The 13162-nt window shown below is 41.9% G+C and overlaps 1 protein-coding gene across 3 annotated transcripts in view; it reads right to left on the bottom strand.

The window, feature by feature from the left end:
- Nucleotides 1-13162, bottom strand: part of svep1 (sushi, von Willebrand factor type A, EGF and pentraxin domain containing 1) — a 92767-nt gene that overhangs the window by 63635 nt on the left and 15970 nt on the right. For all 3 annotated transcript variants that reach the window (XM_046064337.1, XM_046064336.1, XM_046064338.1), the window contains 2 exons: nt 5144-5399; nt 3611-3787 (listed from right to left, as the gene is read on the bottom strand). In XM_046064337.1, the coding sequence (XP_045920293.1) occupies nt 3611-3787; nt 5144-5399 (433 nt within the window). The remainder of the gene's footprint in view (nt 1-3610; nt 3788-5143; nt 5400-13162) is intronic.

The following is a 13162-nucleotide window of genomic DNA, read 5'->3' as shown; positions in this document are numbered from 1 at the left end:
CTCTCACTCCATTTATCCACTTCCCCATTCCTCTGGTGATCCTCCGTGATGCAGATATTGTGAGCTTGAGGTCGGTATTTGAAGAGAGACAACAATGTCCTGTTTGGCCAGAGTAAAAGGAAACTGTGCAGGAACTGGGTTCATCATCCGTTTCTATCTGCTGGGATTCCAGTCGTGTTTTGTGGAAGAGGCTGTTTCACTTGGCTGTCGACAGATTCATAAACAACACTGCTGTGCACTGTAGGGATTTGGATAGTGTTTCAGACAGAGCCCTTCAGCCAATGATAATAAGAATCCACTGACAGCCCTAAAGGTTCGGTTATATTATTTTCAAATGTGTCAAGCACTGTTAAATAGGGGAAAACAAAGTCCAAAAAGAATAAAACCTCTCCAAACCTTCAGTCTAGACAACGAGCCCACCTGAAGCCACACACTGACCATCAAGCTCATGCAAACCAGAGCAACTTCTAACTCTGGCAGTGTATGTCTGCCACTCAAGAGCCCTGGCATAGCTGACGCAGACGGTGTACCCATAATTCACAAAACACCTTCAGTTCAGCCAAGCCCATTGAGGTTAAAGCAACAGTGTATTAAAAGGAGACGCTGGATTTTTCTGAAAACAGCAGGAGTTTGTAAAGTTTACTTGCATGTTTCTTGGTTACGTACTTCTTTCACCACAAATCTAATTGGTTTTGGAGCCACTACTACTTCAAAAGAGCCTTGTCAGTTATTAGAGAATAAAACCTTCAATAAATACACTGTGCAAAATATATATAAACATATATGAGGGTATTTCACACCACTTTAAACCAAAACTGAGATGTCTAATAGTGCCTTAGCCTGCCAACACATCCACAACATCAACTTCACAACTTCAGTGACACATAGTCCAGCCTGGGTAAACGTCAGCTTTTTAGCACAAGGATGACGACTCCCAGACAATCAAGTGTCCACAACAAATTAGCAGACTCCTCTCTTATGAGCCCCTGTTATATGAGTGAGTGAGAGACAGACAGAGGAAACAGTCGTCAGTTGCGGTTGCAGCGCCTCGCTGTGTCCTTCCTTCCTCGAGCCGGCTGAGCCAACTCCGCAGTCTGCTCTCTGCTATTAATTAAACCATTAAAACAGATTAATAAGCAGAGAGGGGCTCCAGTCTCGACAACATCTGATGAGAATTAGGGGGGCGTGCTTTTTGGCATGATGACCCCGATGCCCTTTGCTTTGGCTCTCACTTTGAAAATCCTCCTCCCTCTGCCACTTTCTTTTCTCTCAGTAACTTCTAAACTCTGATCTGATTTATTTAAACTTGTCTGTCTCCCAAATTGCCCCCCCCCCCACCCCTCACCCCACCCCTGCTCTGCCTGTTATCTAATTCTGGAGTGAAAACATGTGGGTTCAGAGAGGAAGACCTAGAGGGCAAACACAACTAGGATTCTGACCCATTGTTTCCTATTATTAGAGAAGATTGTTATCCAGATTTCTGCTGTGATGACTTTTCAACGCAGCGCATTCAGCATTGATTTTCTTCTTAGTCCATAGCTCCCTCTCCCCTGCCTCCCTTGCTTGAAGGGTGAGCTGTCTAAATAACCGAGGTTTAACACAGGAGTCACTTAAACACAGACATACGCCAGCCAGTGCATCTGTCAGTCGTTCTGCTCTCCAACAATCACACAGACTGCTATGTTCCTTTGTGAGTTTGGTGATTATTCAGTAAAAATAATGTAGCAACCCTTAACCTTGCACTTAAATGACGGAGACCACCTGCATCAAATTCCAACATTATGCCGTGTAACCTGGAGATTTAACAGACTAGAGAAGGGACAATTACAAGACAAATTAATGTGTCATTTCATGGGCGGCTGGTAAGTGTTTTCACTTGGCTGTCTGCAGTGGTGGATTGATCTTAAGCAACACGCTCAAGCAAAACAACAATAATGCATTGCCACAAAATTCATCTAGCAATTCAGCTGTGAGACCTTTCAGAACAATTAATTTAAGAGTTTCGCCACATAAAGGGGAGCCACTGCCTCACCACAATCAGCGAAGACAAGCCCAACATTTCTGTCAGTGGATCATTAAAGATTAATCTCAATTAATCTCTATATTTCTGTTATTTCTGATTGAAGAAGTTATTTCAACATCATACAATGAGTTGATTAAATCATGTTACGTAAAAAGATATTTGAAGATTAGATAGAGACTAGAGATTACAAGAAAGATGACAGGAAAAGTAAATGTTTGTGTTTAAGAAAAGAGAGAGAGAGAGAAAGACCTCCCATATTAGCATGAGTACATTTTACATTACTACAATTTCAGCTTGAATTTAGAAACCCAGGGAATGATTCCATATGTGTGTACGCCACATTAATATATTCATGGACATGCCTGCATTTGCATCTAAGATTAATAGTTTATTGTTGTACACACACACACACACACACACACACACACACACACACACACACACACACACACACACACACACACACACACACACACACACACACACACACACACACACACACACACACACACACACACAAATCCAAGAAAGAAACTTATGTATGAGATTGAAAGGAGGAAATTGAAGGTGGAGAGTGAGATGTGGTGTATCCAGCTGGGAGCTGGAGAGTCAAAGGTGAGAGAACACACATAAACACATCACTGTCTTAGTCCTCCACCTCTACGGTCCATTACTGGTCGTAATGCGATAGTGATCTGCCCTGTGGAGCTTACACTTTGTTAAGTGGACAGGCTGCTTATTTAACTTTCACCCATTACTCAGCACCGACCTGAGGCCAAGTGGCCCTGATTTGGAGGGGACGCCGACAGGTAAAAGAGACCAGGACAAGAGGAAGAGAAACTATAAGGAATTCCAAATGTCTAATCAAAAGGCACGAGCGTGTTGTTTTAGTGCTGCAAACTCGGAGCAAAAACAGCCTCGGTCAGGTTGTGGAAAGTGGTGAGAAAGAAAGAACAGCAAAGCTAAACATGCCACAGCCTTTTACTAAGATAGTTGTCTGCTTAATCTAGTGCTGCTGTAGTTTTGCAGATGTTACACCGCTACTCAGGCTAAATGTTTTTCAAGTTAGACTGTTTGTGAAGAGGAGAGACAAGTGTTGGGACTTCAGCTGCTGATGAGGAGGGAAAGAGTAGCAGCTCACTTTGGTGATCTTATGTGTCATTTTACACAAGGTAGAATATGTTTTTTACCCATATGCCTCCCCGAACACACACACACACACACACACACACACACACACACAGATAATACACACACACATACACACTAGCTGCTCAGGTTCCAAGCATTTAGGGCTGATATATCTCCTATTTGTTCTGATGAGTCTAAGGGTAAACTTGTGAGAGCAATTTACAGAATTTTACACAATCTTCTCCCTCCTCAGATGCTGGCAAATTAACAAGCCCTTCCAGATACCACTACATCACGGCTCTCTGCCAATAAGAGATCAATTAGACAAAAAATGGATAGAACTTTTAAGATGGTGACGACAAACTGGTGTGAGAGATTGCTGACATAGCTTAAATAGAGGCAAAGCTGGTGAAATGTGCCAAGAACCTGGCATCCATTTGTCCTCCTCTGTCCTACCTGTGCACTCGTGTTGGAGACCCTTGCCGTAGTATCCCTTCTCACAGATGCAGTCGTACTGTCCGGTGTGTGTGCCGCACTTACAGCTGGCCATCAGGTCGCAGCAATCCCTGCCTGCTTCACACAGCGAGGAGCAGCGGGACAGATCTTCCTGGATGTAGCTGCCTGTAGGGAGGTCTGAGGGCAGAAAACAAACACAGAGAAGCGCAGGTTGCAGCAGGATCAGATTACACCACCTGGACATCAGACAATTTCAGTGTTCCTGCATAACTTAACCTCCTGTACGGTGCATGAATAAGAGAAAGCAGTTTTAAAGGGTTAAAACTTCAGCAATTCTAGTATAGTTAAAAGTTGTAGTTATAGAGTTTGTTGTCAGACTGACGGATTACTTTTCAGCTGTCTGACAACTGGAGTTTTGACTGTTATAAAATATATTCTCTTGACATCATGATGTTGTTTTTCATCTGAGACTAAAATCCTTCTTAGCTCCATCACACTGTGTGTATCTAAACGGTATATTATCACAGTATATTGGCACTCTTTGAGCCTGGCTACAGGCTGAAGTAAACACACCCTTTCCACAGACCTGCTTTGCTCAAGAAATCAGACAAAGCTAACACCTTAACCACAACAAAAATGAACAGTGCCTGAAAGCCACACATGTACAACTGACTAAAAGCAAACGGCCAAATCCTCTTCTCCAAGTATAAACATTGCTCCAAAACACAGTATCACTAACAAAAGCCCTAAATCAGAGCTCAGACATTTTGTGCAAGAAGTGGACTGGGACTGTAACTCGGAGTTGAGACTGACGCGTTGGGCAGACTTCAAGACAGGCGGACTGGAGGATGAGCTGATATTCGGTTGTGTGTTGGCTTTCTTTCTCACAGCCTTATCCTTGAGCTGTCTCACTAATCTTTACTACTGCACTCACTGTCTGGGATGTGTGTGCATACAGTCTGTACGTGCACGAGTTATAGCCTTCTACACACTCAGCGCTGTACTCAATATTTTATGGTGATAAGTTTTAAAGCCATGACTGAATCCCTGTTTTCACCTAATTGTGGGAAGTCCCTCTAAAGTGTGGGAAAAGGGCCTTACTCTGTCCAGTCTGTAAGGAATTGCGGCCTGGTGGCTGTTGCCAGTACATTACAGAAGAGACCATGTGAAATTTACATTGTCAGATTCCATTTGAAATATCATCCGCTTCCTTTTAAGTAAACATTAAACTTTAACAGGGTCAAACCTTTACTTAAGAAATATTGCTACAGGTCAAATGTTGATGATGGGAGCACTGAGATTTCAAAGAGAGTAGGCACGGTAGCTTCAACTTCAATTCACCAAAACACAGGCTTCGATGCAGCTCTCCCTTCTGCAGCTAAAATGGGTAAATGGGAAAGGGCTGAGGTCTAATAAGTCTTTAAGGGTTTGAAAGATCTAAAAAAAAAAAACTGTGTGACATAAACCGGTTTGGTTCCTTCTCTATCATCACAAAAAAACAGCACAACAACTCAGCTTAAGTGATTATTATACCTTCATGCAATGCACGACGAGCCAGGGCCTCAAACTCTGCAAAGTTGTGCACCAGGTAGCAGTGCTGGTCCTTGGGCTGCGAGGCCATGTCGTGAAGCTCACGGATGTTACCCTGCCAGATGCCCAAGGTGAAGATCTCAACACCACGTTCCCTGAGAGCTGCCGCCACTGGCCTGGGGTCCCCGCCGTTAGAGTAGCCATCAGTGATCAGGAAAATGACCTTTGTAGCGTTAGCACGGGAGTGACGTAGGATTTGCTGTTGGAGAAGAATACGTAAATAAATATATAAACTCTTTTAGCAAGGAAAATGACTGAATTTCCATGGTTATTAATCAAATCTTTCTTTTTATACCACTTGGCTCATATTAGAGGAACTCAATTTAGTTGCAAAACAAAAGTGTAAAGACATCAGGCACAGTGAGAATGTTTAATGGCTAAGAAATAGTCAGATATATAGCTTCTGTAGAAACACAAATTGACATTTTTACATTTGGTTTTGTTTAGACTGAACAAATGACATATGGTGCTTGTAGGTCAAAGCTAGCTATTTGCTCCTGCTTCCGGTCTTTATGCTAAGCTAGAAGGAAAACGTACTTAGACATTGCACTTCCAAAGAACCAGCAACATTAGTGTAGTCATACTGTTACTGTTGTGCAAAGGTTGACCATTCAAATACACACACTTCCCACTGCTCTGCCTGCCAGCAGGCGACCAACATAGCTCCAGCTTTAGTGACATGACTAAACTGAATAACGAAGAACGTCACACACAACCACTAAGAACAGCCCTCAATTCTAGGGCTCCTCAAAACCCTACATCAGCAAGACAGGCAACGAGGGCACGATAGGGAGGAGGGACAAAAAAGGAGAAAGCTCTACAATTGTAATTATTTCTCCTACAGACTGCGCAGCTGCTTGCCAGTGGTCTAAAACCACCAGAGAACACTGGGCAATGCAGACCGGGCTGCTGTGTCCGCCCCAGACACCGGCTACAGTTCCCAAACTAACTTTAGCCACCATTTACAATCCACCACATACAATTAGACTGAACATTAAAGTCAGAGAAACATATCTTTATTTTCTCTGGAGTAAAGAAAAAAACACCCAACAGGACCATCTGCTAGCTTTGCTGTGGAGGCCATGCTGACAGTGTCTTGGTTTGTTGTACGGGTGTTTTAAATGAGGTTAAGAGGGTTTGTGGATAAAAACCAGTGAACAATGGATGAAAAGAAAAAGAAGCAATAAGGAGGAGGGAAAATAAAGGAAACTGAAGGAGCAGAAGGAGCCAAGATGAAGTCAGTAGGACAGATATCCACTTACTTACTGAAAGCTAGAAAGGTCATGCGAATATCATAAAGAATTAGAGAATGGGAGGGAAACAAAGGATGTGTGTTGGGGCGAGGTTGGATTTTTCTGTATTCTGAGTCCAAACAGGACGTAATGGCTACACATGACAGACTGTAAAATACGAGAGGTGAAGAGAGAGGAGACACACAAGGGTGTGACCACAGAGGGAGGGGTGCAGAGCAGGAGAGAAAGCTCTGGTCTTTATTGTCTAATTGGCTAAACTTCAAGCCGCTATAGCAGGAGTGGCGTAATTATAGAGCCGGTGAAGCGAGGGAGTGAGGGAGGAAAAGGAGGCTGGTGAGGGAACAGAGGAGAGGGAGAGCCTGGTTTCTCTGATCCTCAAAGCTCCAGGCTGCCTGCTGCTTCGGTTCCCAGCCCGGGGAGGCTCGCTGCAGCCGCTCCCAGCTGTCAGCGCACCCCATCAGAGGAGAGAGGAGTGAACAAATGGATGTGTGCACACTTGCTGGTATGCCTAGCTGTCTCCTCTTTATGTGTTAATATTGTATGTGTGAGTGTTTCGGGCTTTTATTAGGCGTCTGCTCAAAGTGCTTTTGGGCCGCAGTGGTTTCTGCGTTAGCCATGAGTCAGTGGCGGGTGTTCGCGAGCGTGGAGATACCACCAAACGAAGCATACGCATGTATACCCACTAATAATACCCTCCCGAATAGCCTCTGCATACTTTAGGTCAGAGTACTAACATAAAGGCAACCACAGGAGCCAGTGTGTGGGAAGGGGCTGCCCTTCAGTGTAACTATCTTCTAGATCTTATTGGTCACGGCGTTACAGAGTAGCAAACAATTAACAAATAAAAACAATCAGAAGGAGAGCTAAACACATTCTGTTTGTGTGTATATGTGTAGAAAATGCATGTAAGAAAAGAAGAAAAGAGGCTGAGTGAGTGATGAGAGAATCATTATAGATATTATCTAAATTCAGGCTGATTTCACTCATATGAACATTTGTTTCTCTGATAATTACAGCGCAAGGATAAAATATGCTGTAACAACAGAGGGATAAAGACAGAGATGAAAGAAAAAGTAGAATTGCAGCTTCAAATGTTAACAGACCTGTCTGAGACTAAGCCAACATGCTGTAAAAATAATGGCAAATGCAAGTCAAGATGTTTATTATCTAGTAAATATTCTTAAAATCTTCCTTAAAACAAGTAAAAAGCTACATAAAACAATGGGTGAGAGCGTTTTGTAACTGTGTCATTGCTTAAACATTTCCAGATATCCTTGAACTCAACCTGAAAGATGCTGACTTGCATTGCACTACTCTGATCTAATGTTTAGACTACTTTACTACCTAATTAATTTGGATGGTTGAATGCAGCGGACAGATGAAGTGTCATTGAACGTATTACTTATCTCAATCTGTACATGCATCTGAACAGCTGTATGTCAGCCGTATGTCAGCTCGAGGCCTCTCTATGCTGTACATCCCCATGCATTTCATCAATTACGCACACGACAAGTGCTTCAATGCCTGCGCAGGTCCAATAAAGAGATAACAAGCTGGCATTAATCGGACAATTTAAGTGTGTCTAGTTTAGAGCCGTTGATATCTGTCAAAGCAGCGGTGATAGCGCAGGGACCAACAGGCCTGGGGGGATTAGTGGTAAGAGCAACGAATCTATCGCTGCTCCAAAACGCCTCAAAACTTTGGCAGAGGGGGAGAGATGAGCGCTCTGTATGTGAAGCTGGTGACTGTTTTTTTTTTTAAACAGCAGAATCACGTTCACACACATAAGTGATACAGTCTCAAAGTGTACAAATCTACACACAAACTTCTGGTAAGATTTGATCAGAATCAAGTATTGCATCTATAGTATTTAATTTAATTTTCATTAACAAAAGAACAGCAATTGATGTTATATTAATAAGAAGTAAAAAACCCAAAGATTGACCTTCAAAGTACTACATAAATAAAACTACCTGATTTTTTTGTCCATTGTTCTTTGGGATAATAAAGAAGAGAAGTGATTAAATTATTAAATAAGAGCCTCAAAGCTTAACAAACCTGATTATTTTACCAACCCTGCCATATGCATGATACCCTTTCCAATATAAATAAATCATGTAAATAAAACCTAAAGTCCACTGATGAAAAACTGAAACCTTATTCTGACGGACTCCATCTCCAAACAGATGCTTGTATGATTAGAACTTCAAAAGCAGGCACCTCATTGCATTTGGCAGAAGAGACTAGGAAACCCTTCCACACCTTGAGGGGTTGACGATGGTGCCAAGGTACCCCAGCTGTTAATCAAAGGCTTATATATGCATGGCAGCTATTCTGAATGCTAAATTAGGACCCCCCGCTCCATCTCCATCTCACTGCTGGCCTCCCATCAGCCCCTCCTGTGACTTTGATCAGAACCCGAACCCACCTGGCTCTGAGCAAAGCTGGTTAATGATTTGTTTTTTTCTCTCCATTTGCAACAGTGATACCACACTGAATAAAGAAGTATACCGTTCTTCAATAGCTATTCACTGACTAGTTTTAAGTTTAGTTCACTATGTAAAACACAGTGAAAGAATGGTGCACAGTTAGGTTCAATAAAAATGGAATACAATAACTTATTAACACTGATAGTAGCCAATTTGCTTTTTTTTTGTATTTGATTGTGCAGGCATTGCAGATACTATGTCCTGCAGCAAATAAGTGTAATCATGAGTCGACAACATAAAATCATACCTTTAAATATTTGTTATACTAATTATGTACTTTAACTGACTAATAATCTCCAAAGACAAATAATTTGTACAATTTAATATTTTACCACCATGGTTACAACAGTAACAGTTAAGCTCACTCGCTAATACCGGCCCATAAACTAAAACACAATGTGCATATGGATATACTGCATTTATGGACTATGAGCTGCTCTTTCACCCAAACACATCATTGGTCTCTCACCAACACAGATCATTTAGTGACTGAACTGATCAGAGATCAGATAAAAGTTACAAAACCTGGGTTTGACTTCTGTATGATCGTATTTCTATAATGGAGATGCTTTTTCCTGCAACTTAAATGGACTTCAAGCTGTTTCTTCTTGACACATGAACACCACAGCTTGAAAGACAAGTCTACCTTTTTATTCTCTGACATGGTTTTTCACTTCCTCGAGAACCACCTTCCAAAAACTAAAACTTTATTTGCAGGCATTCCACAGCAGATCAAAAAAAGAAGAAGAAAAAAAGCAACCCAACTACATCCGTCCGGAAAGCGGTCTCCCCATCGGTCGGAAGTGGGAGCGCTTGTTTTGACAGGCTATCTGCTCTTGGCTTGGGTGGTAAGAATAACAACAATATCGCTGCAGGGGCTCAACAGACCAACATGCACACATGTACACACACTTACAGACACTAGACTCAACTTTGGTATAATTGAGCAACATCTCGGAGACCCATACTTTGCATATTTGAGCTAAACTGGGTCACCTGCAAAGATTTTTTCCCTCGGTCAGATCAGTGATCTGCCACCATCTTGTGTCCCACAAACATCTTGTTTTTGTTCCTCATAAATTGCCTCACAAGAATGACACATTTTTCATTTTCTTGAAAGTGGCTTCTGATTCAAAAGTAACTTCTATCTGTGGTTGGATCCCGTTTAAAGGCAAATGAATCCTGAGATGTTTTGACTTGAGAGCACATGTATTTTCTTGAACTGGTTGTATCTCTGATCATTTGCCTGCAAGCTTTGACTCCATTTGTTCCGCACCTCTCACAGATTGTGGAATGTTTCATGCCACATCATCTGTTTCACCAACTTTATTTCACAAAACTTTCCATGCTCTTGTTGTGCTCAGTGGATAGCCACGATCCTGACACAGTAAGGGTAAGAACTTTAGTTTCCACAAGTGCCACCCGGGATGCAAATGGCCATACGTGCATGTTTTTGCCTATGTACTGCAAATTACATATCCTTTACTCACAAGTGAACTTCCTAAATAACTTTTATAGATTGATTTCCTAACTTTCAGCCAATTACAGTTCATGACTGAGTGGTATGTAAATCAACTTGCCTCAGATACAGAAGACAGTCCATCTCATAAATGTAATCTCGTATTTTTTTTGGCAAAGTAGGTTATTTTTACCTGCTAAAGAAAGTCTCAAAAACTCTCTGGTAAATTCAACACTCATAATTTAGAATTAGCTGCCAAAAAGCATTGCCCTTTAGAGGTAATCTAACCTGTGTTCACAACTGCACGGTGAGTAATAAGGGCAAAGAATTGTTCCCTGTGAAGTATTATCTAAAAATCTATGGTATTCTCTACTGCAATACTGTTACCCACAAATCTTGTATTTTAAAGTTTCCACTGTAAATTACTCCTCTACCACGAAAGCGAAGACTGTTGAATACACTGTGCTGCTGTCCGGCTGTTTCTCAACAGTCATATGTGGCAAATAAAGTAATGAACCAGACAGCGGACACAGTCTGTGTATAGCTCTTTATCAACTCTGCATTTGTGACAGAGTGACTGCTAGAGCTGAAAACCTGGAAACTGACACTGCAACAGCATCTAGCATAAATTGTTGCTTCCCAGTGGTAAAATCTATTTTGTCACTTCTTATGATGAATAAAATCTTCAAGTGTAGGATAGGTGAATATTTAAAACAGAAGCATGTATTTTACTGTTGATCAATTCTCAGGATGTTTTTTTTTTCTATAATCTGGAGCATAAAGAGATTTTATGGAAACATTGATATATTTCAGACCTTTGAAATTTGGCCACATCTTCCAAATATATAAATCAATTCTTAGACATCTCCTGCAATGGTGCCTGCATATCAGGCAACCCCACATGGTGTCTCATCCCAGATTCATTCTGTTGTGCAGGTAATCTGTACTTTCAGAGGACACAAAGAGCGGTACAATATTTTAGGAGCAGACCACTCATCAATCACTGTGCTTAAAGTGGAGGTTCCCAAACCCACAGATGATGTTTTTGAAGTTGCATAGAGAGTGCATACATAGTTGTTAACCTGCCTGGGGTATAGTTGGCAAAATTTTAGGGATGGAAAACTATTCCTAGAACAGAGGAGCTGTTACAGCTCCCAATTTGGCAACCACTGACTTACTTACCACTACCTAATGATTTAAAAGTCTTCACTAAACTCTGCCTGTGTAATGGGGATTTGCAAGCGGGCCCAAACTGAGCCCAGTTTGCCTGCGAAGTGCAATTGCATCCAAACAGTTGGAAAAGAGAGTGCGGACAGTCAGCTAATTGCCAGACACGGTAGGCTGGCCGGCTGTGAGTGTAAGCTTGACGGTTTCTGTCACAACACCATTCATCAAACTCGACAACTCAACCGGGAACGGGGACGAGTGGAGGAGAGACGCAGAGAGAAAGAGAAAAGCTAATTCCACAATGTGATGCCAAGGGGAAAGGCTATCTTGGCTGGCAAATGAGAAAGTCATTCAATTATACCGCCACTGGACTCTGTGTTGCGCTGGCGGAACGAGGCGCTGAGAGAAACATTTTAGGCACTGACCGTGTTCCAATCGGACACGGCATTCTGGGTAATTGGACAAGGATAGCTGGTTTGACTGAGTGGGAGGAAGAATAATAAGAGTGGTTACGGTCTGAGTGCCAGTTGGACGACAGTAAGGTCAGGCTGGCTTGGCAATCTGCCTCGTGTCATGTATCTTAGGTTATTTATATTTATTACATTTTGTTTTCTACGCTCATGGCATATGTTTGACATTTTCAATATTTAAATGGTATGTTTTGTTTCTCTCTGTCCGCCTGTAGTTGGTATATAGCAAATATATAAGGTATATAAAGTATCAGTGTAGTATGTCTGTCTTTTTTAATGGAGGTCTTACTATTGCACATCTGACCTCATCTGTTTTATTTTGCGGGCACTGACATTTTGATTGTTCTCCCACTGAATGTACAGCCGCTTGGTTTGCACAATATGTCACACAATACTGAGAGCAAGGTATGGTTACTGGCTAATTTCATCATCATATGTCTGTGCTGCCTTAATCAGATGAAAACCAGTGTGCTTAATATGTTACACATGCACTGTATTAGGTTCAACAAACTGCTGCTATTGCTGCAGGAGTAAGCTAATACAGCAGATATCATCTGATTGATCTCTTCTGTTTATGATTGCATCATATCAAGCAAGAACGTTGATATTTTAGACAGCTGGAAAATGGCAGAGCATTTTAAACTGTTTTTGTGGTGGTGTTGGAAATTGTCTGCATGTGACATAAAAACAAATTTTCAACAGAATTACTTTTAAGAGTGGAAGAAGTCCCGCAAATTATGGTAACATTCATGAAATCATTCCCCTCTACCCCAACCGCAGAACAGCCACAGCATCATCTCTAAGGCCAAGCTTTGATTTTGAAATAAACAAAAGGCAACAGTGAGGTGGAGCGCGATGCTTTTTTTGACTTCAGACTGGCGCGCTGAAAGTGCTTATACACAGAGAATGATTTGGGGACTGTCGCTGGCTCAAAGCATCCGTGAAAATGTATCTGATCTCGTCCAGACTTAGCTCAGACCGCACTGTGGAGACAGACGGAGCATTTTCCTTTGTTATGTTGACTGTTGTTGCTGTAGTTGCAGTTCTTCCTCATGTTCCTCTCTCTCTGTCCTCCCCTTCTTTCTTCTCCTGAGGGGTTTGTTTGTCTTGGCCCCGGCTGCAGA

Source organism: Micropterus dolomieu, linkage group LG12, assembly GCF_021292245.1.
Source record: "Micropterus dolomieu isolate WLL.071019.BEF.003 ecotype Adirondacks linkage group LG12, ASM2129224v1, whole genome shotgun sequence".
NCBI classification, from domain to species: domain Eukaryota; kingdom Metazoa; phylum Chordata; class Actinopteri; order Centrarchiformes; family Centrarchidae; genus Micropterus; species Micropterus dolomieu.
Note: the sequence above shows the minus strand (reverse complement) of the source record. Positions and strands in the feature narration are given on the sequence as shown.